The sequence below is a fragment of the Pollicipes pollicipes genome, unplaced genomic scaffold (genome assembly GCF_011947565.3).
Source record: "Pollicipes pollicipes isolate AB1234 unplaced genomic scaffold, Ppol_2.1 Scaffold_4295;HRSCAF=5057_pilon_pilon_pilon, whole genome shotgun sequence".
Lineage (NCBI taxonomy): Eukaryota > Metazoa > Arthropoda > Thecostraca > Pollicipedomorpha > Pollicipedidae > Pollicipes > Pollicipes pollicipes.
The window spans coordinates 37,265,609-37,292,017 of record NW_023596461.1 but is presented as its reverse complement, the minus strand read 5'-3'; the positions used below and the strand labels follow the sequence as shown (position 1 = coordinate 37,292,017).

General features: G+C 46.9%; 1 protein-coding gene across 1 annotated transcript in view; it reads right to left on the bottom strand.

Moving 5' to 3' along the window:
• The window catches only part of LOC119097496 (neuroligin-4, Y-linked), a 127,480-nt gene that overhangs the window by 4,295 nt on the left and 96,776 nt on the right, over positions 1-26,409 (bottom strand). Inside the window, exons 6-7 of the mRNA XM_037220526.1 lie at positions 12,558-12,706; positions 6,589-6,708 (exon numbers count right to left, since the gene is read on the bottom strand). Coding sequence (XP_037076421.1) covers positions 6,589-6,708; positions 12,558-12,706 — 269 coding nt within the window. The remainder of the gene's footprint in view (positions 1-6,588; positions 6,709-12,557; positions 12,707-26,409) is intronic.

Sequence of the window (26,409 nt, the reverse complement as noted above, 5' to 3'; positions counted from 1 at the left end):
TTTGGCTTCAAGTGGACGTGACCTTTAACATGCTGATGCGATATATTTCAGGCAAAGTAGACACTTCGAGCAACTGTGGAACGTAATGGTATGCAGTTACGATGCGCTGTGTCGACAGCGATGGTTCAGTTCGGGACGTTAGTGTTTAGCACGACCAAAGGGCAGGAGGCAGTTCAGTGGACGTTTGAAATCCGATCACCACGCCCGTGCGCCTGCATGACTACGCCAGAACTATTTGTGAATTGGACAGTCTGAACACGTGATATCTGCAGTGTCAAAAGCATCTACGCCATTCATATGTCTAAATGGGGAAGGTGTACCAAGTGACATCAATCTGAGAGCTCAGGAGAACTCCTTTGGCTACTGACAAACGATAAATCAAGCTGTGCCGTTGCTGTTATGAGTGAGCAGTTTAGCTCTCAGCTGAACATTGTATTTACCTACTGCGAAACAGGGCGTATCGCAAGCGCCAGTAAGTTGTGGGTGGCTATGATGCAGGCGTACGGGACATACCAAACCTGGGCACGCTCTAAAGCTGGTTTAACAGCCTGCATTTTGTGGCTCGGAGACCTGCACATCACCGGGACGGGATGCCCGGACTGTGAGGGCCTATGCCCTAGAACTGCCGACTTTGGGTGTAAAGCAACACCCTATGAGAAGGATTTCTTCACTCCTTTTCCCCATATTTTGTGTGAATTTTCACTCCTGCCTGACAATGTCTAATGGCACATGCCAAACCCATATTTCCCTTTCTGAGGTTTTCAGATGTCATCCAAAACCGAGCTCACTTGAAACCACCAAGCATAAACGAGGCTCCGCAGAACCTGGACACCTATGGCTATGTCCTGCCTCACCTACATCCGAATCATGTCCATGTATGCACAGAGCAAGGGCGCCCGGTACCTCCAAGCCCAAGAACCCCAGCGACCCCAGCCGCCTGCACGCATCAAGTTTGGTTTGTTACAAAATGCATCACAATCTGCAGCTGTGCGCCAACTGCAAGGTTTTCACGCATCCACTATTTTTTTGGTCTCACCACCACGCAACGAAAGCAGAGCCTGGTGCAAACACCAGCCAGGCCTGGTAGATAATTTTACTCCACGTATTTGTTGTTTTCCGAGGAAAGTTGACCACTAAATGGCATCACTCCCGAAATGCATGAGTGAAAAGTTCAAGAAATGTCTTCCAATTTATACTTACAAGATGAATATCACCGTTTGAGCACTTACATCAACAGATTTTAAGTCAAATCAGCTGATTACCAAAATTTTCGAGAAAAGCACCAGTCTTTATATCTATTTAGCTACTTTTGTTTTTCTTGGTATCATACCATTGTGATACCATTTCATTCTTCCTTCCTTTTCAATTGTCTTTAGAGGTACCATCTGCCGCTTAAAATTTTGACCAATTTATCTGCAAGATGCTCCAGCTGCAAACCTGTACGTATTTCATACATAAATTGGATTAATTCGCCAGCCGCCCAAACATGTTTGATATGCACCCGAGCGCGAACAATTCACAGGGAATGAAGGAGACAATTTGAAGCACGGAACTTATTTTTGCCGCCATTTGCGCCCTCTTAAACCTTCAGGTAACCGTTTTCTTGGTTCATAGCGGTGCTCAATAATGATAAATCCAAGCATTTTGAGTGTCTGACTCACCAGGCTACCTGGCAAGGCTATTAAGGCAAGGTAAGGCTGCCATATAGAGCCTTGGGACAGACCTGACGCAGCTTAAACAGAAGTGTTTGATGGCGAACTTCTTGTTTCGCATTTTAATCTCTAAGTTTGGTGGGCGTGATTCAAATTTATGTTCGGGGGGCGAGTCGGATGACTCTGTCTGCCAGCAGACCATGCAAAAGGTGCTGAATTTTTATTTTTGGAGGAACAGGAAGAAGCCGGTAAGTCTCCTGTGGACCAAGCAATTGCTTACCTTGCCTGCTTTCAACGCATGATTGATAACCAAACTTAGCCATTTTCTGTTTTAATGCATCGATTTTTGCCATAAGACAACTTATGTTGCCACAAGCTTATTTTGTTCCATATTCTTGGTTATTTGCCCTAAATTTCTTAAAGTGTTCTCTCGTGGCTGCTTTAATCAGATGTTTTCTATAGTTGTCATGGTTTGCTGACCAGAATATGACTGAACTGTATATATGCACTATCTTTTTAACACAGGGATACTCTAAGCTGCATATAAATTATAGCATGAGTTAAATATTGATATGTAGCAAATAGGCAGACCACCCCATTTAAAATGTAAAGCCAATATTTCAAACTTTGTCATGAAATATGAATAAACAAGCCCAAATGGATGCATTTGCTGCAGCTGAAAAGGCAAGCAGCAATAATGGCATGGTCATCTAAAAGTTATGTTATTTTTGGAGAAGAGAGATTGTAATGTGGAGCATGCCCATTATTGCTTTTGACATAGGTTAACCATGACAATCAAAATAAGTTGTTCAAAGCGATTTAAAGTGTTTTGATTTGTGTGTTGTCAACTTTGTCTGATGTCAACAAGCATACACAAATGAACTGAATAAAAATGCAAGTTGAAACCAGCCAAAAACTAGCCTTCATATCATGTTCTTATCACAAGTGCTGCTGTCAACAGATAGGTGGGTTAAGATGATGCTGATCATATGGGCTATCCTAAGTTGGGTTAAGTTGTTCAAGTGGATGGCAAGTGGCAATAAGAATTGTGCAAAAATCAGCAACTCACAACTGCTGCTGTGATACAAACAGGTTATACAGGATGAGATGATGTAAGGCCTCTTTAGGTTAGGCATAGGCTACCATCATGGAAATGAGCATTGGTATTCCGAAAGAAACAGTGACAAATGTTTGTTTTCTCTGAACCCATCTTAACAGAAGCCAGTCTATTGTGTTTGGCTTGGTGATGGGCTGATGTGTAGGAGTCCAATGTTTTTTTTAGTGTTTTATGCTTGTTGAACCTCTGTTGTTATTTTGTTATTGAATTTCTTTGCTTTGTTTTGTTTTAAAAGTGCTGTGGAAGGGAATTGAAAAGTGCAGCATCAAATTATTGGTGTTAATAATTCGTTATGCTCGTACTACTATCTTGAAATTACTATGTTTTAACGCGCGCCCGGTTGGCCGGCTAGATATCCTCCGCTCGGGTGGGGGGGGGGGGGGCAATTTGCTCCCCCCCCACCTGAGATCCCGGGAACTAAGAAAGCTAGATACACCAGGGTGTCTTTAACTACACGTGAACTCACTTAGGTTAGGGTTTCAGCTTCCTAGGTTATAACCTTCGAGTCGAACAAGGTGAAACAAGGTCAAATTACAGGTGGGTCTCCAAAGCGCCCCCAGAACCTAGGCAACTGTTTCTAAGCAAAAGGTCAAAAGCCCATTTGAGGTCATTGACCTTGTTTGACCCTTTGAAGGTCATGGTGACCAAAATGATACAAGACTGCATGCTCTGCGTTTTGCATTTGAATAAGCGACCAAGATTGCACTAGGCAGTATGATCCTAAGACAAAACGTTCGACCCGCATCATCTTAGGTCAATGGCCTGTTCTGACCTCTAAAAAGTCAATTGAAGATGCATAATGCGGTTCCTGCTGTCAAAAAATTCGAAATGAGCACCAGAAAGTATTCTATACAGGCAAACCCTACAGTGATAATCAGGTTGGTTTTGACCTTGGTCTGACCATCATACCTGACCTTAGGTCAACGTAATTTGCTCATTCAATAATTGTGGTGCCTAGGAAAGCATCTCAGAGATGTATGTCTTCGTCAAACGCTCCGTTGTTGTGTCAGATTGAACGATTCCCTAGAAATTGCCTTCGCCGAAACCATGGGCTGACTTTGACCTGTCATAGGTCAGCGACCTTACAAGGTAGGTCTAAAATTGGTATGTCAAACGATCCGCTATGCAATTTGCTACAGCTATGCAAAATTTGGCGCAACTACGCCGCGCCGTTCAGAAACCATTCGGGAAATGTCCTCGGGGGAGGGTCAATTTGCCCCCTACCCCCAACCGAGCGCGCGTTAATGTATTCTGTTTCACTTTAATGGCCTAAGATGTTAATAAACGGAATCGTTTTGTCAGGTTCCTCACACTACGTCCATGCCAACTTGAAATAGATGTCTTTGTTTGCTGAAGCATCAGTCACGAGCTCATGAGCTCCATCTTTTATGAATTGATTTTTTCACTCCCGCACGGTCTTTTTGCGATGGAATTTTTCACTCCCACCGTAGTTCAAAAGCGATTCTGGCTCACTGATGGGGGCCAAATTACCTGGGCCTTGCTTGTCACATCAGAACCAGGAGGGAAGCACTTGGCGTACTTCACGTTCCTGCCGAATCGTGCAATCAAACAGTTCGCCCAAATGCTGCACACAATGTTAATGCGGTTGCGAGGTCACAGCTCTGAGCTTCCATGCTCAGAATTGGTCAATAATGCCAACCTTGGTTTGTTTGAGGATGTTTCGCCACCCTCAGGCATAGTCGGGGTAATTTTTTTATATCCCATCTGTACTCCAGCAAAGTGAGCCTCTATGAGCTTGATGAGAATCTGGACGATGTGTACAGCAACCAACTCACGGTCCTCCGTTGCCTCTGTCCAAAACTGTACCTGACATCGCGGAGGTACTGAACAGGCGAGACGTCATGAAGAAGTAAGACAATTATATCATCCAAGATGGTTTAGTGCCTGCGCTATGTAAGGCATAAGTGCTCAATTGAATTAAAATGACCTTGCAAACACTATAAATGTTTAAGGAGTATTTTAAGATGTATTTTGAGCGAATTCTTGCTTACAAGTTTACCCACAGCGTTAAAATGACAAAATATGGAGGACACCAGGGTCACACCGAGCTTGTTTCGTGTCCATCCTATATTTTTACCTCCTGACGCTGTGAGCAAGGTGACCGAAAATTCAGCTCAACGTGCATCTTAATATCTACTAAAACCATGTAGAAGCTGTATGGTTGTTTTAATTTGATTGGAAACTCCAAGTTATTCAGCTTTGAAGGGGAAGCCAATAAAATTATGGGACAAATGACGTATTCTAACAGCATTTCATCAAACACTTGACCACACAGCTCTGTGCATGAGCAGCCAGCCGTATCACTCGTCAGGCGTCATCGGCTGATGAGCAGCCGTACCGCTAGGCAAAAGACGGCGTCGCCTGATGAGCGGCCGTACCACTAGGCAGAAGATGGCGTCGGCTGATGAGCAGCCGTGCCACTATGCAGAAGATGGCGTCGGCTGATGAGCAGCCGTGCCACTAGGCAGAAGATGGCGTCGGCTGATGAGCGGCCGTACCACTATGCAGAAGATGGCGTCGGCTGATAAGCAGCCGCACCACTAGGCAGAAGATGGCGTCGGCTGATGAGCAACCGTACCACTAGTCATGCGTCGTCGGGTGATAAACAGCCGTACCACTAGACGGAGGATGACGTCGGCTGATGAGGAGCCGTACCACTAGGCAGAAGATGGCGCCGGCTGATGAGCAGCCGCACCACTAGGCGGAAGATGGCGTCGGCTGGTAAGCAGCCGCACCACTAGGCAGAAGATGGCGTCGGCTGATGAGCAGCCGTACCACTAGGCAGAAGATGGCGTCGGCTGATAAGCAGCCGTACGACTAGGCAGAAATGGCGTCGGCTGATGAGCAGCCGTAGTGGTCATAAGATGGTGTCGAGTGATGAGCAGCCGTACCACGTGTCAGGCGGCGTCAGCTGATGAACGTGCTCGCCCTCGCTGGCTTCTGATGACGTCATCGCCGGGGTCAGCATACATGCAAAATAGCGCACTAGATATCTACGACTACGCAGAGTAGAGCCGCGCCTCCATGTACTGATGAAGTCGGGCAAGGGTGCTGGAAGGTAGGAGATGCTGTGGTGGCCGCAGATTACGGCTATACTCTCTTAATTAGAAACCTTTGAGTTCCGTTATTGCATCTTGGAACGATGTCAGAGGATGTTTATGTTCACCATCATGCCGTCAAACTTCCTCGCGCCCAAAAGTTGCGGCGCATAATCTGTTTACGCACAGCTTTAGCCCGCACGTAGGCTCATAGACGTGAGTTGCTCCGTCGGCATAATGAGCCGGGAGGCGAGAACGGCATAGTCACTTGCGTCCAAGCCCGATCGCTAGAGGCGTGTTTGTTGTGAACATTGTTACAAATTCGGAGGGTCAGTAATGGTATTATGATATCGCGCTCTTGCCATGCTACGCGATATTTGATCGCTCGTAAGCCTTTGTGATAACTGATGGTTTGTAAGCCTGGCTCTCGTAACACGTACACCATCGTTACATCCCTACCACAACACACATATACACTGATGCTGTCGGCTCTAAGCCTAGCGCTGATAACACGTACACCATTGTTACACCCCTACCACAAGACACATGCACACGTCGGCTATCGGAGACAAATGGTTGCTTACTGGCCTCAGGCATCGCCTAGTTGTAATAAAATGTCTGTAAACAATGCTCATGCACGCTCGATGCGTGCGTTCCTAGAAATGTGATTCGCTGCATTCGCCCAAGTAAATACGCCGCCTAAATGCGGAATGCGATGTCGCGGCCGCGGCACCCACCGCCGGCCCCCGCCGTCACTCACCTATATCCATATACTGTCGGTAGGTGCGGTCGTAGGGCGCCCAGGCGCCAGGCCCGATAGCGGCTGCGCTCCTTCTCCGGCAGGTGAGGTGGCGGCTGCGGCGCCGGCCGGTTCGGGTCCCTGTCGGCAGCGGGCGCCGCTCGCTCAGCGGCCGGCCCGCGGCGCCGCTCGCTCAGCGGCCGGCCCGGGGCGCCACTCGCTCAGCGGCCGGCCCGCGGCGCCACTCGCTCAGCGGCCGGCCCGCGGCGCCGCTCGCTCAGCGGCCGGCCCGCGGCGCCGCTCGCTCAGCGGCCGGACCGGGGCGCCGCTCGCTCAGCGGCCGGCCCGGGGCGCCACTCGCTCAGCGGCCGGCCCGCGGCGCCAGTCGCTCAGCGGCCGGTCCGCGGCGCCGCGGGCGCCCGCAGACGGCGCAATCTCCATACGGCAGCGGCGGCCGATCTGCTTTTGCCCGGACCGAGATTGAACGAGCCGGCAGGAGCGTCGCAACGCCGTCCTGGACATGTTTACGGGCCGGGCCGTCAATAGGCCGATGCAGGCGCGGTCTTGCGCGTGGCGCGCCGCGGGCAGTGCCGCCAACGCCAGCTGCTCTTCAGTCGAGAGCTATTATTGCGTGCTCGCTAGGGGCTGCGATTAAGTTTGTGCGAGGACTTTTTCTCAACCAGAGTGGTGGCTTGTTTAAATAGAAGCTCGGAGTCGAGAATGGCAACTTTTGGCAGGATTAGATGAGGGAGAAAAGCTGTGATGGAAGGTGTAATCCGGTTTATATTTTCAAAACGTAGAACATTTGTTGAAGGGAGTGTTTCACATTTGCGTGGGGCTTCGGACTGAAACAGACATTTTGAAGATCATTCGGTGCAGTTCATGGCCCTGTCCATCTTAAGACCCGAACCCCGCCAGTTTCTGAGCTACACACCTGCGAAGATGTGTCGACTATTTCGTGCAGACTATTTGAAATCCATTCAGGCACGCATGACGCCGTAGCAGCGTCTTTCAAATCCTGCCATCCCATAGGTTATACCACCTTCAAGTTCAGGAAGAATATATCGTCGATCCTTTGAGATCTGGCGCCCGCGGGCATGAGTTCTAAATATGGCTGACGTCGATTGGCTATCAATCACTGCTGAGCAGGCTGTGCAAGTTCCAATCACGAATCACGTTTTGTGCTGTATGACATAATATGTGGGGCAATTGCTAGTTATTATGGAAGTAAAATGTGTAAAATAATAAGTTATGAAAAGTGCAATAACTAAACATGTGAATACAAGTTAACTTCTTTTTAAAATCGCAGATAAATATGCGAGAACATCACGAAAAAGAACCAAACCACGAGTACATAACGATCTTTGGCCGCAGAATACTTCCAGCACCACCAATTGCATCACTGGGCGAGTTTGAAGCACTAGTGAGTGCTAGAGATGCGTGTTTGCACGCCAGTTTTGCAGCACCCAACGGCATACAAACGTTCCATGACGCAATTAAAGAATGACGTGTGGAGTAGCGTATTTACACAATAATGAAGTTGTGTTGTGTAAAGCAGTCTTTTCCGCCTCAACGGAATGTTCCACGGTTGGAGATATTAAAGCAAGTGTGAGATATGACGAAAAAATCACTTATCACCATTGGTATAGCTTTAAGAGAAAAGACAGCTCCAGACAGCACGATTTCTCGATTTAGTAAATCATTTTTTTAAATACTTCAATACTGTTTGTGCCATCGTAAATTGCATGGCATTGACTAATAGGCAGATAACTACCGTTTTATCCGAAAACCGTGCTAACGAACGTCAGATATGAACAACTCGACAATCATTTTTGCTTAGACTTGGTCGCCGCACGGCCAGTTGAATGGCAGGATTTTAATAACGTTATTATGACGTCACGGATGCCTGGGTGGTCTCGAAATAGTCAGCACGAAATCATTTGCACATCTTGGCGGGAATTTAGCTCAGGAACTAGAAGCGCTTAGGTCTTAAGAACGGCAGGGCTGTGAACTCCACCGAATGATCTTCAAGGCGGTTATTTCAGTTCAAAACCACATACAAGTGTGGAAAACTCTCTATAAAAGTATACCTAAACATGTAAATGGGCTTATTTTATCATATGTCAAGTTTACTGCAATATTTTCCAACGTGGGACACCCCCTCTAAGGCATGCACTGGTCAACACCAAGGAATTATTTGAATGCATCTGGTGTCGGGATGAGTATGCTCGTAGCACATACATGCAGTTGGTTCGCGGGTTCAGAAGCATCTTTATTCATCAATCAAATATGTACCGTATAACGCCCAGAAAAAAGCAGAACATTAAGGTCCTGGGTGGTTCCGGTGAAGTCGATGAAATTAATTTGGTGTCGGTCGTCATTGGCCAGATTGGTGCCCTTAGATTCCCTGGCCACTGCCCCAGCCATTATAATGGCAAATACTACGGCAAAAACCTTACATAAAAACCGAATAGTGATCTACACGTGACATGTAGCAACTATAAAAAAATACGCGTGAGCCACGTTATCGCCACGCTTTGCACTGCTCCGTTCATCTCTTTTCGACTGCCTGCGTCCTTTTGTTAGGTTTGAACATCGTTGTACATTATGCTTTACAGAGCCTGTGGGACACTGGGTAGTTGCATGACCGCACAGCACATTCTTTACACGATGGCTGAAAAGAAAAATGAGGCCTATTATGCAAGAACAAAACACAAAGTCCATCATAACTCTACCTCTGCCTTTCATACAGAACAAAGTGCAAGTAGCGCTTAAAACAGAATCGTCGCGGTCATTACCCTCTACGAGAGAATCAAACAATAGAATATGACTGAGAGCGCCAACAGCTCTGTGGAAAGAGAAGAGCACACGGTTTTAGCACCAATTGGTGACATCACACGCATACACATCGCAGCATCATAGTGACAGAGTTATAACTAAACTGCTAATTAGAATAGTTGTCGACAGCCTTCCTTTCCAACAACGGGCTGCACACGTCATGGTATAACAACAACAACAGAAGCGAGGATGAAACATTCCAGATCACCTGCCTAGCAGCGACGTCGTCAAAACATGTCCAAACAGGGAAGTTTCTGGCCAGATTGGCAGGATTAATGAACTTCACAGCGGAAGACACGTCAAAGGCAAGGAGAACAACAGCAGCGGGAGCAGCCTCATCACAAATAGGATCTGTGCAGGCCTGAAAGGACGTGCGCGGAACACATTTCGTCCAAATGTCTCGCCTCCTCACCCGGTTCATTCAAAATGTTTCCACCCCCGTGAAGGTCTCGAGCTGAAACCCATTGATGACAAACATCAGAGATTTTCACCGGCAGAATTCTGCAGCGATTTTAGCCCCGATCACAGCCCTGTCCGTGCCACCACATCGCAAACATTTCGCGACAGCGGTGCCGGTGGCAGCTCCCCGCAAACCGACGGACGTCGTGGATTAGAGCGGCGGCAACTTCCCAGCGCTGCGACGAGCCAACAGCGGCGCTGCGTAAGTGGCAAGTTCGCGGCAGCCAGCCGGCGTAATATGGCCGCAGCGGCAGGGTGAGGCAGCTTGTTAAGGCTGAGCACCGTGGTTACTCCTCGTTCGGCTGTCTGTGGCGGGAGCTGCCGCCAAGTGCCGAGTCGGCTGACGCAGGATTGGTCGAAAACGACGAACAGGCAAATGAGGACTGATGCTCTGAAGGAAATTAACAGGCTCATTGGAGGCAATTTAGATCTAACAACGGCTAATTGGGGATTTTCCTCGGCTTCGTTACATCTGGTTGGCTTTAAAACGCACTATGCTGCGTGTAGTTTGGTGAATACGCAGTTAAGCGATGAAAAGACAAACTGATTCTGTTTGGCAAAGGACGTTTTACAACTTCACCGTAGTTTTTTCTTTTGCCGCAAGATGACAGTGTAGCGTGTCCTGTGCGCTGGGCGTGTGTACAGATACCGATTGTGTTCAATTCATGCCTCTGATGTATGCGTGTTTGAATAAAAACATTCGCTTTCAATAGAAATGTTCGACTCATTAACGTCTTTACGCATCAAAACCAAGCTGAAATGACTGTAAGACAAACACGCCACAATGCGCCTGTTATCAATCTAGTGCTTTCACACGAAAAGTTTAGGAACAACGTGGGATAAATTTTTGTTCAAGGAACCTAGCTGCATATATGAGACAAGACGCTGGCGAATCCTCGACATTCAAAGCCTGCCTCGTCGGAGAAGCAAAGAGAGAGAACCTCGGTCCACCCTTAATTTCACTCCAGACTGGCGTGGCCTTCATCGCACCGCGGCAAAGCAATGCGGCACAGACTGTTTCCGTCTTGGTCGATAGCGATGGGCAAGTGGTACCGCACTGTTTTATGCTGACGCTGAAAAGGTCAGCGTCAGCATAAGGGCGGCGGGAAAGGCGCCAGGAAAAGCGTCAGCATCAGGAAAAGGCGAAGGGGCTGGACGATCACGCCGAAATCAATCAAACGGCTTAACGACATTCAGTTGGCTGTCATTGCATGGTTCGGTGTTGCATATCACACAGCCATATCCACCCGTTTAAAAATGAAGGCCACAAAAACCACGATCTTATGTAAAATTGGGATAGTTCTGATAAAAGCCTTTTTACCACACGACCTAAAAATGTTGGGAAGTGCAGTTTCGCTGTATGAAAGTCACCGTCGGTAGGTCGCGATACCGGACCGGAAGCCGCGCCTGACTGGCCGGCTGCTGCCGGCGCACCACTTGTTATTCGCCGCCGGCGCCATCCCCCGGCCGGCCGGCCGACCCGCCGGCGATCCGTCGGGAAATCTCGAATAGCAGCTGTCGATAGGGCACGAAACATACCGCCGGTGCCCCACCGAGAGTCCACGCGCCAACACAATCGGGCTACGCCAGGTACGCCGCGCCGCGCCGACATCGCCGCGTATGCAGATGGCCGCGCGGCGCCGACGGCGCGACGCGCTCGATGATGGTGCCTTTTAGAGCGGCGGTCGCGATTAATGGCGGCCGGCCGGGCGGAATCGGCGCCGTTGCTGAATCGCCGGGAAAACAGGCGACCGGCCTGTAATGAATTCCCGGTAATTTATCGCCTGGTGAGCCGATCGCCCGGTTTCTTCAGCCACTGCAGAAATGAAATCTGTTGTCAGCGCGCGGCCGCCGTCGCTCGGGCGCGGCTGCGTCGTTGCTCAGGCGCGGCACCGTCGTCGCCCCGTTCTCGTGTGACGCGGGACGCCCAACAAAAAGGGGCGCGGACGACACGCCCCACGTATTGGGCCCATGCATGCATTTGGCAGAGCCGCCATTTGTCTTGGCATTCAACGGGCCTCGAGTTTTTGCGACAGCTGGAATAAGTTTTGCGCTGATCGGTACAGCGGGCGGCGCGGTGGAAATAGACGCTAGCCGACAGTAAGGCTGGCTGTGTGATTGTCACGGCGAACGTGGCTTCCAACCATATAGAATTTATGACAATGCAATTGTTGTCGGACATGTGCAGCTGAATTGTGTTACTACCGTTGCTGCTATGTTTACCACATCAATAAAATAGCCATGCAGCGGGTCCAAACTTGACTGCAATACCACGGTTTAATGTAAACATAATCAACAGGTCTTGAGCTCATTACTTATCGGCAATAATCTCCAAAGCTACACAGGGAAAACTGAAAGCAAGAACATAATCAAAAGAAGTAAGCATCCTCAGAGTGTTAACACGTCACTAACGTGCAAAGGGTTGCTTACGTGGTATGCGAGATAGCACACGTGCGAAACATGAAAATGGTATTCCATATCAATACTTTGTACAAGCTCAGTTCCGAAAAATTGTCAGCCGCGCAGTGTAATGATAGCGCACCGGACAATAGGTCACGTGGGTCATTCGCCTCAGCAGCGGCCGTCTGTCAGAACGGGAGCTGCGCGAAGCGGACACCTAACATTTCCGCAGTGTCAAGCAAGGGTTTCCGAAGTTCTCGTGCTATGGAGGCCACGATTACCGATCCACTGACCCGGTCTTGGCGAAGTTGGTCCAGAAGGTCATGACCATCTCGCTGATGGTGATGTCCTCGGGCCTGAACTGCGAGGCGCCCGTCGTCTCCTGGACCAGAGGACGGCCGAACACGTACGGTATCTCCGAGCCGTGTACACTGCCCGCCTGCTGCCGGGTGGAGGGGCCGCTGTCAGCACGGTCAGGCCGTGAGCGGGCGGCACGCCGGGCAGCAATGTCATTGAGCTAGTCAGATGGACATGAGCAACAGACTACGCACGGCCTAACACTTCCACATCAGCTGCAAGGTAGGTACAGATTGCGTGCTGCTTTGCACAATTTTTTTTCGCTTGGAAACCGATTGCAGAATGAGCACTGCACAGCATGACTGCATCAGTCGAAGTTAATTACACTCCATGCAAAACAGTGCTGCAGGGCGATTTCAGTTGGAAAGTGGACTTAAGATGTTCTCAGCGGATCGTTAGCATGGTCAAAACAGTCGAGAACATTGTCCAAATGTGCAGAGCAAGGCGCAAGAGCCGCAGTGATTTGCAAGCTGCAGCGTCGAGCTGGGCAGAGCTTCACGTTACAACGGTACGATCAGAACGCTGAGATCAGACCTCAGAACGCTGAGCGTTTCGACGATAACAGCGCAAATAATTGTTTCACACATGACACACATGTCTCCCACAGTGCAGTCTGCGGCACATGGGTACAGCTTTCATCATGGTTATCACAGTCGTTGCGTGTAGCTATGGAAATAATGCAACAAAAATTATATATATATATATATATATTCATATATAGATATATACGGGGAACTCTTGACAAGACAAGCGTTTTCAATTCGCACATTGGGAAAATCCACTTATATAACCTGTTCCTATAACTCTTATAGCACCTGTCTAAAGGTGCATGTACTATGAACTACTATAACCATCCTATAAAATAATTATACTGATACATACTAATTGATCTCTGTCAATCTATCGTTCTGTTTGCATTCATACACATGTCTAACCATTTAAGGTGTTTTTCTATGGCTACTGCGAAATGAGAGTGAAGAACAAGAACCAAATTACATTTTCCAGGACAGCATTTCGGGTAAATATCACGGATGTCGTGCAATCAGACAACGAATTAATTTCAAAATTTCGCCAAGAAGTGATTTGAGCGAAGTGATTTTCTCGAAGCGAGATCAATAGCGTAATGCCGGAAGCAGCAGCTCGGAACAGCAGCAGCAGCAGCCATCGGAGGCAGCTCGGAACAGCAGCAGCAACAGCCATCGGAATCAGCTCGAGTCGCGACCTGCAATGTTCTTCATAATTCATCCCTTCATTACTGAGTGAAATTCTGAACTTTGGCAAAGCTCTTCAACTTTGTATGCCTTCTCAAGACTTGTGAGGTATGTGATGCGACTTTCACATAATCTGTTAGCTTAGTTCCTTGATTTGCAGGTGGGCTGCAGATATTTTAGTCTAGTAAACAGCCCCAAATCCTGTGTGATAACTGACATGGGTCCGAGATTATTGCTGCCCTCTCAAGTTTTCGCAAGCACACCCGGCAGCTCATTCATTCTTCTAAATTACATGAGTTATGTCATTGTATGACGTATAGTGTCCACAAGTCGACCTGCATTGCCTCGAAGGCCACTTCCGTTTCACAGTAAAAGACGCTCGAAGCTGCGTCTTGCACCGCTCTGATACTGTGCTTCTTTCTTCCCGAAGGTGTTCCCAAATCTGTCTTGTCTAATTTTTGCAGAAAAATGACCGGGGACACCAGCGACATTCCCTTCCCCGCGGTGCGTGAATATAACATATTTCTTTATTCAACTTGGAATACTTGTTGCAACACGTTTTTGTTTTATTCACCCGCACTGTGCCATTGCACGCCATACATACCCGGAACGGCTCTCACCTCGAACGTCGACTGAGACGCGTGACCCGCGTGCCATTCTGGACAATATGCTCACTCTTTTAGTCCACATTAAGGTGACCGTCGCCAAGCCTGACCGCATGTTAGGCCTACTTACAAGAAGCAGCTGCCCCGAGCGCCAAGCAGTGATCGTCTGAACCACAGATCCATGGCGCGCGCCTACAGCACACACGTGAGATCTGTGCTGGAATATGGCTACGCAATATGGGCAGGAGCAGCTGCAACCAACTTCAAACAACTGTAGCTCATCCAGCAGAACTTGTAAGTGTGGCCGGCTGGTCACACATTCCAGAATGGACTGTGAGAGTCTTTTATCTGCTTTAAGCATGCAGTCGATCATGTATCAGTTTGCTAAGTGTGATCTCATGTTTTTTCACAATCTTTTCCGGTACAGACTGGATGTCCCTGGGCCATGACCGCCTTTGGACTCAACATTAAGCACCATTACATCAGCACCAGATAGCACCATTCATGCTCGGTCACTTTGGGCGGTGCCACGTGCCAGTGTTAATGCTGTCCAGAGAAGTGAGAATAAACAAATCACCATACGTTTTGGTCTAAAACTGAGACGGCTAAAGAGCAATCACATAGTCTCAGGTGAAACGAAACGTTTTGCGGCATTAGTGAACTACACGTGTTAGTTCACGTCCCTATTGTACACCGACTTGTGTTTTACGACGGGTTGAGGCCATCTCCCTTGCGAAGGGAGTGAGCAGACTAGGGGCACTTCCATGACTAATTTTTTATCAGCTGAGCTAGGGCTGCGAAGGAAAAGCCAAATGGTGGTCTGTGTCCACGAAATCTGACGGCGTCCAGTTCAAACCGACAATTCGCCATCAGTCTGAATCCATCAGCTCAACCAGCGGACATCCAGGCCAGACGAAACTTTATGACTTAGGAACAAAAAACAGAAAGATAACCAGATAATAAAGATGCCTACATTTTTAGAATGATTAGCATTTTCATCTCCTGAATACTAAGGTGCAAATACACAGACTGGGATAGACATAAAATCGAGCAGGATATCACAAACCTTTCATCTCATGCAGCTTCGAAGTCTTTTGCCCTTCCCGGGATGATATGCGTGATTAATATTCGTCATGCTATGCCCAAATTATCTATGCATCACCATTAAAGATAATGTGTGCAGTCAAGTTAGGATTGTTTTCTGTGCACGTAGGATGGTAGTGAATTTCGATTTACAAATTCTGGTGTCATTGGTTTCTATCAATTCGCCTCCACTGACGAGGTATTGCCACAACCCCAAATTTGCTTTGCTTTGTATGGAATCACGAAGTTACCCCCCAAACATTATTCACTACCAAACATATCGACATCATTGAGAAGGTATCATTAGCCTTAGCCAATGGATTTTCGGGGATGTCCATTGTCAGCGTTAAGGGCAGCTTGCGAACACAGCGTTGGCGGCGGCCCTTATGCCGTTTTTTTTTTTGTTGTTGTTTACATTCAGCTGAGGGCTGCGGATGTACGGTTTTAACGTATGGCAAGGATTGTTAGTTGATGCGCACCGCGATTAATTCATGTTGGCCTACTATATGCTGAGATGAGGAACAAATATTCTGTTATATCAATCGGCTGCACCAGGCTCTGGGAAAAGGTGACTGTTCTACGCTATTTTGGCAGCGGCTTAAACCGTTGGGCGGCAAATCTCTGCGCATGCCCTCAGCCTTGAAAACATGAAAAGTAGCTTCCTGATGCGGTGAAGCGTTGCGTAAATTCGACCACTGATTGCATTGACTGCAGGACCAGGCAGTCAGCTTAGGCGTGCGTATAGCGGGGTGACTTGTTAACCACCTACCCCAGCCTTACGAAATGACATACGCAGCTGGTACTACATACTGCTTGTTTTACTGAGAGCTTTACTTTGCTTTACTGGGATTGTGAGCTGTAGATTTTCAGCCATACAGAAGCCTGGTTAGATGGGTGGCGCTTGCACCTTTATCATGACCAACAAATGAATGCAAATGTTGGCTCCCCTCAGAACCTTGTTTTTAATCTACCAGTTTTTCATTACCAGAATGCCATTTAGCCTCAGCAGCTGAATGCGTCGCACAACCCCCCCCCCCCCCCCCGCCCCCAGTGTCAGCATTAATTTTGGACAGCAGGTAGTTTTTGAACATGAAACGGAGCTTCCTGATGTGGTGAAATATTGCCTAATTTCACCACTGGTAAATATCTTTGCATGTTACATTTCATTGTGCTTTCCAGATATCGGCGCAGAGTACCCAATAATGAAGATCGTAATATCTCACCTCCAAATTATAATACTTAGGATTTAACAAAACCTCTGGTGCAAGTACGGTCAAGGCTGGGTATAGGCACCAATGCATCCACGCAGCCCTCTTGTGTTGGCTTCTCCAAGCCCTATTGGGTGCTTATCATTGATTGCTGCAGCAGACAGCTGAACGAGGCATTCATACGAGGCACAAGGCCATGTTTACCTCACCTTACCTTTATATATAAGTTTAGTATGCTCTGTCAGGTTAGGGTGGAAATATCACGTACTCGACACATTTTGTGTTCCGGTAAGGCCATGCATGATATAAATTAGGTAGCTGGTTAAGAAACTTTATTATTATCATCCCTCATTCCTGTGAGGTGCATAGCAAGCATGGTGTGTAGACGGAAGTGCCACCCAGCATCCTGTGCAAATGCCCGTGTATAATCATTTTAAAAATGGAAAAATGTCCGTCTGTGCATAACATTCCTTAAGGTGGAAGCAAATTTCCTTTTCAACTTGGGACAATGTCCATCCATTTGGTTCCTCCATCTTCATCCATTTGTTCATGTTCATTTTGTTGACACCTAAATATTGTTGCCAGCCACAACTCAAATTTGGGTAGGAGATGGACAACCCAGCACCTTCCAGACGCTCACGTCTCTGATTAGGTGTACTGCGCTAGGTTCAATGTAGCTTGTCATCACCAGATGATAAGCTACATTGTTTTTTATTTGTATTGTAGATATCACTTTGTAGTGCGTGGTGCGGTTTTCCAGATGACTCCTTATGGGTGTATGGGTGTATTGCAACTTTATACAAAATTCACCATAAGAGAACAGTTGAGAAAGCATTGCTGTGTGTTTCAGTCTGGAAAGCCTCAAGTTAATTCCTGTATCACCATTATCCCTGTCTTTCCCAGTGTAAATGTCTTCGTGTGTGTCTTTGTAAATGTAAATGTAAGTGTCTTTCCCAGTGTCGCGAGGCACCAAGAGGGCATGGTGGGCATGCAGCTACCATAAGAGCAGATCAGCGAAGGCTAGCCAGGCAGTTGTCTTCAGGTTTTAGCTTTAGGAGCTATTTGAGGTGGCTGCACTACGAGATAATTGTGATATATAGAGGGTTGGAAACTTGACTGTTTCTTTTGGAACGACCATTAACTTTTTCAGTTATTTGTTTAAAAAGAGATCTTTCTGACCTGAAAGCACGTCTGACACTCCTATGATCAGTTGCATGTTGGTAGTTGTGTGGTGCCTGAAGATTTGTTAGCGCGTTTTATTTAGCTTTGCATTTCCACTGCCTGCGCAGTGCTTTGTGTTTGTTATACACACGTTACGTCCACGAATGAAGCCGTTCATCACCTGAGGCGTATTAAGTCTTTTCCTGCCTACGCAACCCGTATTAAGTCTAACTTCCTTTTTGGACAGATTTGGTACCAATATTTTCCAATTTGATTCATGTCAGGTGTATGTTCTTATCACAGACTATCTAATCATAACGTAATCAGTATTATGGGTTGTACGCGATTTGTTTTGCCAATTTATTACAGATTTTCTGTTATGTTTTCTGCACTCCTGCGCACATTCTCCTTCCTGGCTTGCTGCTGTTTACGCGTAACCAATTCCGATTAAAAAAAATTGACTCGTTTGAACTCGTTTGAACCCAACTCGTCTGAATAGCCGCATATCAGAAAAAAACAAACAGCCGTTTGTCCCTCGTAAATGATTCCACCTGTGTACTTCTTTCCCTACCTGATCTACGCATCGTTCCTGAAATCCTCGCTCAAAATCATCAGAACGCCTTTCCCTTCAATATTCTTGCACGCTGTACCACAGTTGTACCTCATGGGCAATGTTAGAAACCCAAGATTGGAGGCCTGTCAACACTTCTTAAATGTCATTTGTTTCTTTCAATAGGAACACAGAGGAGATACAAACACTTGTCTGCAAAGAAGACAGCGGCCTTATGGTAATTATCGTTTAATAGCTGCATGGATATTTCTTGTGGCCTGTGTTGTGTTTTGTTTGCATTGGTGCACCCAGTTTATGTGTGTTTCTGAATGTTTGGAGAAGCATCGCGTTCCATAAGTATGTATCCAAGAATTGACAGCTGGTTTTCATAAATGGGGAAGTTTATTCAATGGAGGTATGGTTGCCCCAATTTATAAATCAGTGCCATGAAACAACATTGGTGGGTAAGTTTATTTGGTAATATGGTTTAATAGCAGTGTGACAGTGAATCATTCTTTTGACAAACTGATGAAATAATCTAAGCTGAAAAAGTAATGCACTGTGCAATGTAGCCCCTTCCCAAACAGCTGAACTTAATTGTGCTTCCAACCAGATTGCAAGGTATATAGACAACCATCAACTCGATGCACATGATGACAGACCCAAGCTTTTTTCATGCAACTGCCGTCACACGGTGCTATCAAACGCCAGCTGTGCACTCATCAGGCCAGAGATAAGTGTCCACCAGTATTGTGACACGTTGACAGGAAAGAGACATGGGACATCTGAATGTGGCATGGTCAGACATGAACTGTAGGCATGAAATGCATAGCAGTTATCTTGACAAATTATAACGGTCATTTTGTAATGAACCCAACCCCGGTCGAAGCACGTAATGCGCAGTCATATCACGCTGATACATCAGATATTGGTCACTTCAAGAGTGCTTAAGGTCAAGAAAAATATTGGCCTACTTGTAATGTAAAACTTCCGCAATTTCATTACTTCGCTCATGTAAGGGTACTGGCCATTAATATGCTGGGGACAGAAAGAAGTGTCAGGTTTTCAGGAGCTTTGCCAGCCTTATCAGTTCATTGGTGTCGACATCCATCTACATCATTCTTTGCCTCTGACTCTTCTACTTGTGCATGGTATGATATGGTATATGCTGATGGTTTTCTGTAGTCATGTGGCATAACCACATGCTTTGTTCCATGTAATGTTGCATGGCTGCAAGGTCAAAACACGAATAGCATATGATTAAAAGCTATCTGGACTTTTTCAATGTAAACGTATATTGTTTGAAACACCATAATTGCTATAAACATCACCTTCTTATGCAATGATGTCAGTGGTGACTGCGTTGCTCTAAGCATACCAGATGCATGCTGTGCATGACATTGCTGAAGGATGTTGGTGCCGCACCAGACCTGTCAGGTCTGATGTGTATGTTATGCACTCTTGTCTTCATGCATTGGGAAAATTGGTGGATATACGTATAACATGATACATGCGGATTTACACTTGTTTTGTGCACAAGCTTGGCACATTTTTTCAAGACGTTATGCATGGCTCACATATGCAGTATTATAATTAGGCTAAATTACTCGTAATGGCACATCATATTTATTCCCTGTATGTTTTGTCATGCAATTCAGTGTTATATATACCTATCACATGTGCATTTAAAGCATTAAAAAGCAAATATATTATTTCAGATCGTTATATGGGGCATTCTCATGTAAGTTTTTGTAAAAAAGGTTGCATATAAGTAACAAAGCAGCCAGGAGATTAATCAAGACTAATTTTGAATACCCAAGTCAGTTATAGTACAACCAGTAAAAAAAAAAAACGATCTGCTGTGTGTCCACATGAAATCAGTGCACTCTGAACCTGGCAGCGAAGTACACCGAATTCAAGCCAACACAAAATAAGCCCATTTTAAGAACACGAATATGAAGACTATGCAACAACTACTACATTTAAAAAAGGGCAATATGCTTGCCTTGTGCATCATGACACCTTGAAACATAGGACCCCTTTGACCTGAAATTAGTGCAACCTTGCACCCAATTCGGCGTTTGAAATTACAAAACACATAAGCTGATAATGTTGCCGCGATGTCGCTGGCACACAAGGCATGTTCAGTGTATCATTTTTCCGTCTGTTATTACACAGGGGATCTTACAATGCGTAAAGCTTTTTATCGTCAGCGTTCACCTCATGCGCACTAGAACATAGCAACCAAAATGATGACCATGTCTCTAGCGCGCAGTTACTCGCACACATATAAGCCAGTGCATTCATCCTTTCCTCCCCGCTGATTGATTTAGCTTTAAAAAATGTATTTGTTCACGCGCAGCCATCGATGGGATCGATAAAAATAAATAAACTAAAACTGTTGCAGGACCCAGCTGCACACATAACAACCAAACCTAACCATAAATGGCTTCCAAACGACCCTTAGGCTTGTATTTAGAAAACAGAATAATAGACGCACTCCCTTTAAATGGCAAAAACAAAACAAAATTGTCTAAAATGGCTGGACAGACCTTCAGAGAGGGTATCATAGCTCAATGACCTGGCATGATCTGAGCCATAAATTGTATTTACAAATATGTGATGGACGTGTTATCAACAACACACATTTGTACGACACTGTCTGCAGCGTGTTTCTTTTGTATAAGGCAAACTTCTTGCGACGGCTTCATATCCGGCATTAATATCCGTGAAGGTGGACCAGTACAAAGCATATCAATTCCAGGTATGCGCACCACACCGCCAATAAGCTGTCCCCTGGCGCCTGCGAGCGTTTAGAAATAAATGTAACTGGAAGGTAGCCAGGCGTGGCATATGCACCGACGCACATGCCGTATCCAATAGCAAGCAAATAACAAAATAATATATCAGCACATTAGCTACAAAAACGTCCTGCATCTAATGCCTTTAGAAACACGCCCTACTCGTTGCAGAGAGAAATAAGCCAAGCTTTTAACCAAGGATTCTAAAGCCAGTGGACTGCGCACCAGCGCTGGCAATTACGATCACGCAAAACATTAATCCTGCAAAAATCTCTTATTATTTGAAGTACGTTTGACTGCCGTACTTATTACCGCCACAACATCTGGATATGACATCGGTTTGTGCAATGGAGCCGCAAAATACTATTACACTCGAATCGGCATCCGAGCTTTCTTTGGTGACTTGAAGTTAGCTACGCCGCAAACTAAGAGGCCGTTGTCATATTGGCACGCCCAGGCCATGGTGCGATCAGGATTCGAGCCTGGCCCCTCCGCGTAAGACCCCACTGCCCTTCCCACTAGACCCTTGAGCTCATTCAAAGCTAATTAAGGAGAAGTGGAAGTGCTCATGAATGTGCATGCAAACGATCTCCAGCCATGACACATTTGGCATTTGCTGTCCAAAGAACATAAAATCGCATGGATTTACACGGGATATGTACGGAAACATTTCGGATTGGAGCATGTTCGATCTTTTAGTTGAGAAAAGGCGTAAGGGTGGTAATGGCAGGATCTGTAGGTGCCGCCAGTTTAATCCACAAAGAATTCGTAAAAGGAATATTCCACTTTAAAAGACATTGAGGCAGGCATCAGACATGATGAAAAAGCACACTTCTAACTATTGGTTTGCTTTCAAGAGTATAAGACTGTTCTAGACAACATTTAATTATGTACTTAATGTACCAAAATGTGTGATTTGCGTTTTTGTGCTTGCTTATGTGTTTTTCAAAATGGCTATCTCAGTTCAAAACCCCGTACAAATGTGGAGCACCCCTCCCCCTTTTAAGCGGCTTTACGGAAGGGTTGAGACAAAATATTAATATCACGGTTGGAGCAACTGTTCGAACTAACTCATCCTACTTTTTAGCGAATAGCTCAGCTGACAGAGCACTGGACTCACAATCAACAAGAGCCTGGTTCGAATACCACAAATTCCCAGGAGAGAATACCGGTTGTGACGCACACATGGTTGGCAGCCAGCATCATCCAGTACCTCTCAGGCCTCCACAACACCTGATGACGGCCGGAGGATTAAGTGGCTGAAACGTTGTGTAACTAGCACACCAGATGAGGACGATAGCCCGAGCGCCTCTTGAAGAAAATGTTCCACATTTTAAGCCACTGAAGCAAGAATCAGGTATGGTGAAATAAGCTTACTTATGACAATTGGCATACTTTAAGTGGAAAAGACGGCTCTAGCCAACACAATTTCTCTGTTTAGTAGATATGCTCCTCAACCGTCATTGTTCGATTACGCCATCGTACTTTGCACACAACTGTTTGAGAGCAATTGACGGCCGTTCTGTCTTGAAACCGTGCTCACGAACGCCGAATATGAACGACTCGAGAATCGGATTCTTTTTGGCCTTGATCGTCGTACGGCCAATGAAACGGCAGGATTTCAATGACGTTATTGTGCCGTCATGGATGCCTGGGTGACCTTACAATCATCGGCACGAAAAAGTCTGAACATCTTCGCGGTCATGTAGCTCAGAAACTAGAGGGGCCTAGGTCTGAAGGAGAGCAGTGCTGTGAACTGCACCGAATGCTCTTCAAAATGTCTGTTCCATTTCAAAACTTCATACTAACGTGGAGCACTCCCCTGACTGCGTTGCGCATTTTCGCCATGCTCACTGGCTCGTGCCGCCGGCGAGATGCGGCCGTCGTCCGGTCGGCGGGACGGCCTCGGCGCCCGGGCGGCATCGATTGGCCGACGCTGAAGCAGCGGCCGCCACCACGATCGGTCCAACTCCACAGACAGACCGCTAGCAGACCACCGACAGACAACCGGCACACCACCAGCAGACCATCGACAGACCACCAGTATACCACCAGCAGACCACTGGCAGATCACTGGCAGATCACAGCATATTACCACGAGCAGATTACCAGCAGACCACCGGCAGGCCACCAGCAGTACACCGGCAGACCACCAGCAGAACACTGGCAGACCACTAGTAGACCACCAGGAGACCATCAGCAGGCCACCGCAGACAACCGGCAGATCACCAGCAGAACACTGGCAGACCACCAGCAGACCATCAGCAGACCACCGGAAGACCACCAGCAGACCGCCATCAGACCACCACCGCTAGCAGACCAGCGTCAGACCACTGACAGACCACTGACACCACCGGCAGATCATCATCAGACACCAGAAGACCGCCGGCAGATCACTGGCAGACCACCAGCAGACCAACGACCGACCACCGGCAAACGACCGAAGCAACTCAGACCAGCAGCCCACTCCACTGGCCGAACCGCCACCGCCATTGGAAACATGGCGCGTTTATGCGCGGTAGCTGGTCCTTTCTGGCAACGCCGCCTCCCAGCATTGCTTTCTTTCGCTTACGAGCGACACGCAGCAGGCTAAGGTGCTCGCGTTATCCATTCCACTGGTAAGCTGCTATGGACGCTATTGATGAGTCTGTTCAGGAATAGGAACTGTGTAGGAAATGGAGCTTCGTATTCGCACGACGAAATTCTTCTTGCGTCTTTTACTCCCTCATTTGGATAGGTGGGAATATGAAAATGCTTGTTTGCGGCATATGTATGACATAATTCCTACCGCAGGGCTGCAGGCCAGTGTGATGTGGTGTATACTGGTTTTAATATACAACTTGTTTAATTTAACATCATACAGTTCCCCCCCACAGGCAGGGGCGGTAAAAAGGTGCTTTGTGTCGCCAACCGAATTTCTGCGACCAACATTTTCGCCAATGGCTTAACACGATACTATATGGTAAGAAATGGCAATGACGTCCGTGCCCAGCAGCGTAATAAGAAACCAGCGTATCAACGAGAGCCTCTTTCGTCATTATCATTCACACAGCCGAAGCGTTCATTTACACAAAGTCATTCAACTAATGCCAGAATATATGTTGCCGCGAAGTATGCAGGCACACCGGCCCTATACCATGGTAAAATTCTATCATAAAAGCAGGTCTCCCTCCACTCTCGGGACTTCGCGTGTCCCCCCGTTAAATTTCGATCTGCGACTGAATTTTCTATCCCCGACTGCGAAAAAGGCCGGCGAAGAACCTCCACAGTGAAGGAAGCTAAGTACATGACAATGGGACAAAACCGGTGGCAAGTAGCACTAAGGGATGGCGTAAAACATGCAGGCCTACCCGAGGCCATGCCTCCTAATGAAAACCACGTGTGCTCTTCGAGGCGGACCACGGACCATCATCATACTCTCCACCACACCTTGGGCATGCTCGAAGCCTGACGCGACATACGTTGCCTAGTGTGCGCCTCTCAATGCACCACAGCAATTGATTGCACAGGTTTAAAATGTGTGTCTAGGCCGCCTGGAGAGGAACGAGCAATATATTGGGTTTCAGGATTGGGCTCAGGTTAAGGCGAAGGCGACTTCGCAAGTGCTGGGCTAGTAGTAGTGGGGGCGTCCTGGAAGAAGGATGCGTCGGAGTCGCGGAAAAGGGGATCACAGAATTGTTTGGGTAATACCAATGCTGGTTGTTTCAGACTCTTGCCATGCTGAGCAAAACACAAAAATAAAAGAGCAACAGCAAAAAACAGTCATTTACGGCAGCAGCCCACTTTTAGAGGACTGTTACCTGCTTTAACGAACCGAAGGTATCCGAAATTCCAGGCTCAGGCTAAATGATTTCCTGTCGTTTGTACAATGAATGTTGTGTATTCCATCAACACCACACAAACTAGCTATCGGCGATCCTAGCATTTATCAAACCAGCTATCGGCGATCCTAGCTCATGCAAGTATACAGTCGTGAGGAAATAAAAGGCTTTGGGCTCCTGATGAGGTCCTAAGCGGACCTTGGGCTCTGAGAAGGGACGCAACTAACGGCTTAAGTGCACACGATGGACAGCTAAGGCTCACGTATCCGTAACAGGGGCCTCTGAGTGGCCAAATGGGCATTCGTCTGTGACAGGGGCCTCTGGGTGGCCAAATAGGTACTAGTGCGTAGGCAGAGGATGGGCTGTTGTCATTCAGCACGGATATTTTTCTTCACGGTGCACGCAGCAAAAAGAGCCTTCCACAAAACCCCAGGTTTGCATCTCACGGCGTCAGGGAAAATGGACACCCTACCCTCACCTCCACCTGTATACCCCACAGGATCACGTACCCCATGACAACGCTATTGCACTGAATATAAACAAAGAGTTCATGAAGAGTACTCACTCTTTTAAATTCCATATTGGTACGTAGTTGGTTTTTGTTTTGTGGTTTTGTACGTATGAATATGCAAAGTTTAAGTAGTCAGATTTTCAAGAGCATTTTACCATAAACTTGGTCTAGTGGGGTCAAGCAGCAACATACAACTTGTCACAACACGCGAGATCTCGTTGAGAACAATACATTTTTGGTAATTTTACGTGACGCTCTACCCTCCTCAGCTTGGGAATGACAGGGGTATCATCCCTCCTCTCAGTCCGCGTTATGAAAAACGGCGAGTCAGGGTGAGGTTAAGACTTTTGGCTACCAGATTTTTTACACATGCTGTTGTAAATCCGCGGTTCAGATCATGGAAACAAAGAAGCTGGTACATCAGAATGACACTCTTCATTACCAGCATGCATATGTTGGTGCTGATTGAATTAGCAAGCTAGAACAGCTCTTTGCACACTAGGTGGAAAACAAATCTAAGCACTTGTGGTACTTGTCATGCATGATGCAGGACTGCAAATTCAAATTATTTTGGGGCCACATCCCACTCCAATGTTGATTTGGGCTCCTCCTTCCTGATCTGGGCCCACTCAATGCTTCTAAGTGGGAGATTACAAAATAACTGGAAAAATCAAGTAAAGCACGAAGCCTTTCTTCTTGGGATTTACTTATCGGCCATGACCACAATGCTGCTTAAGTAAAATTTGTTTAATAAGACCAAATACCAAAAAACATAGAAACTCTCCGCAATCAAAAGAAAGCAGACTGAATCTATTGACGAACACATTTACGAGAGGG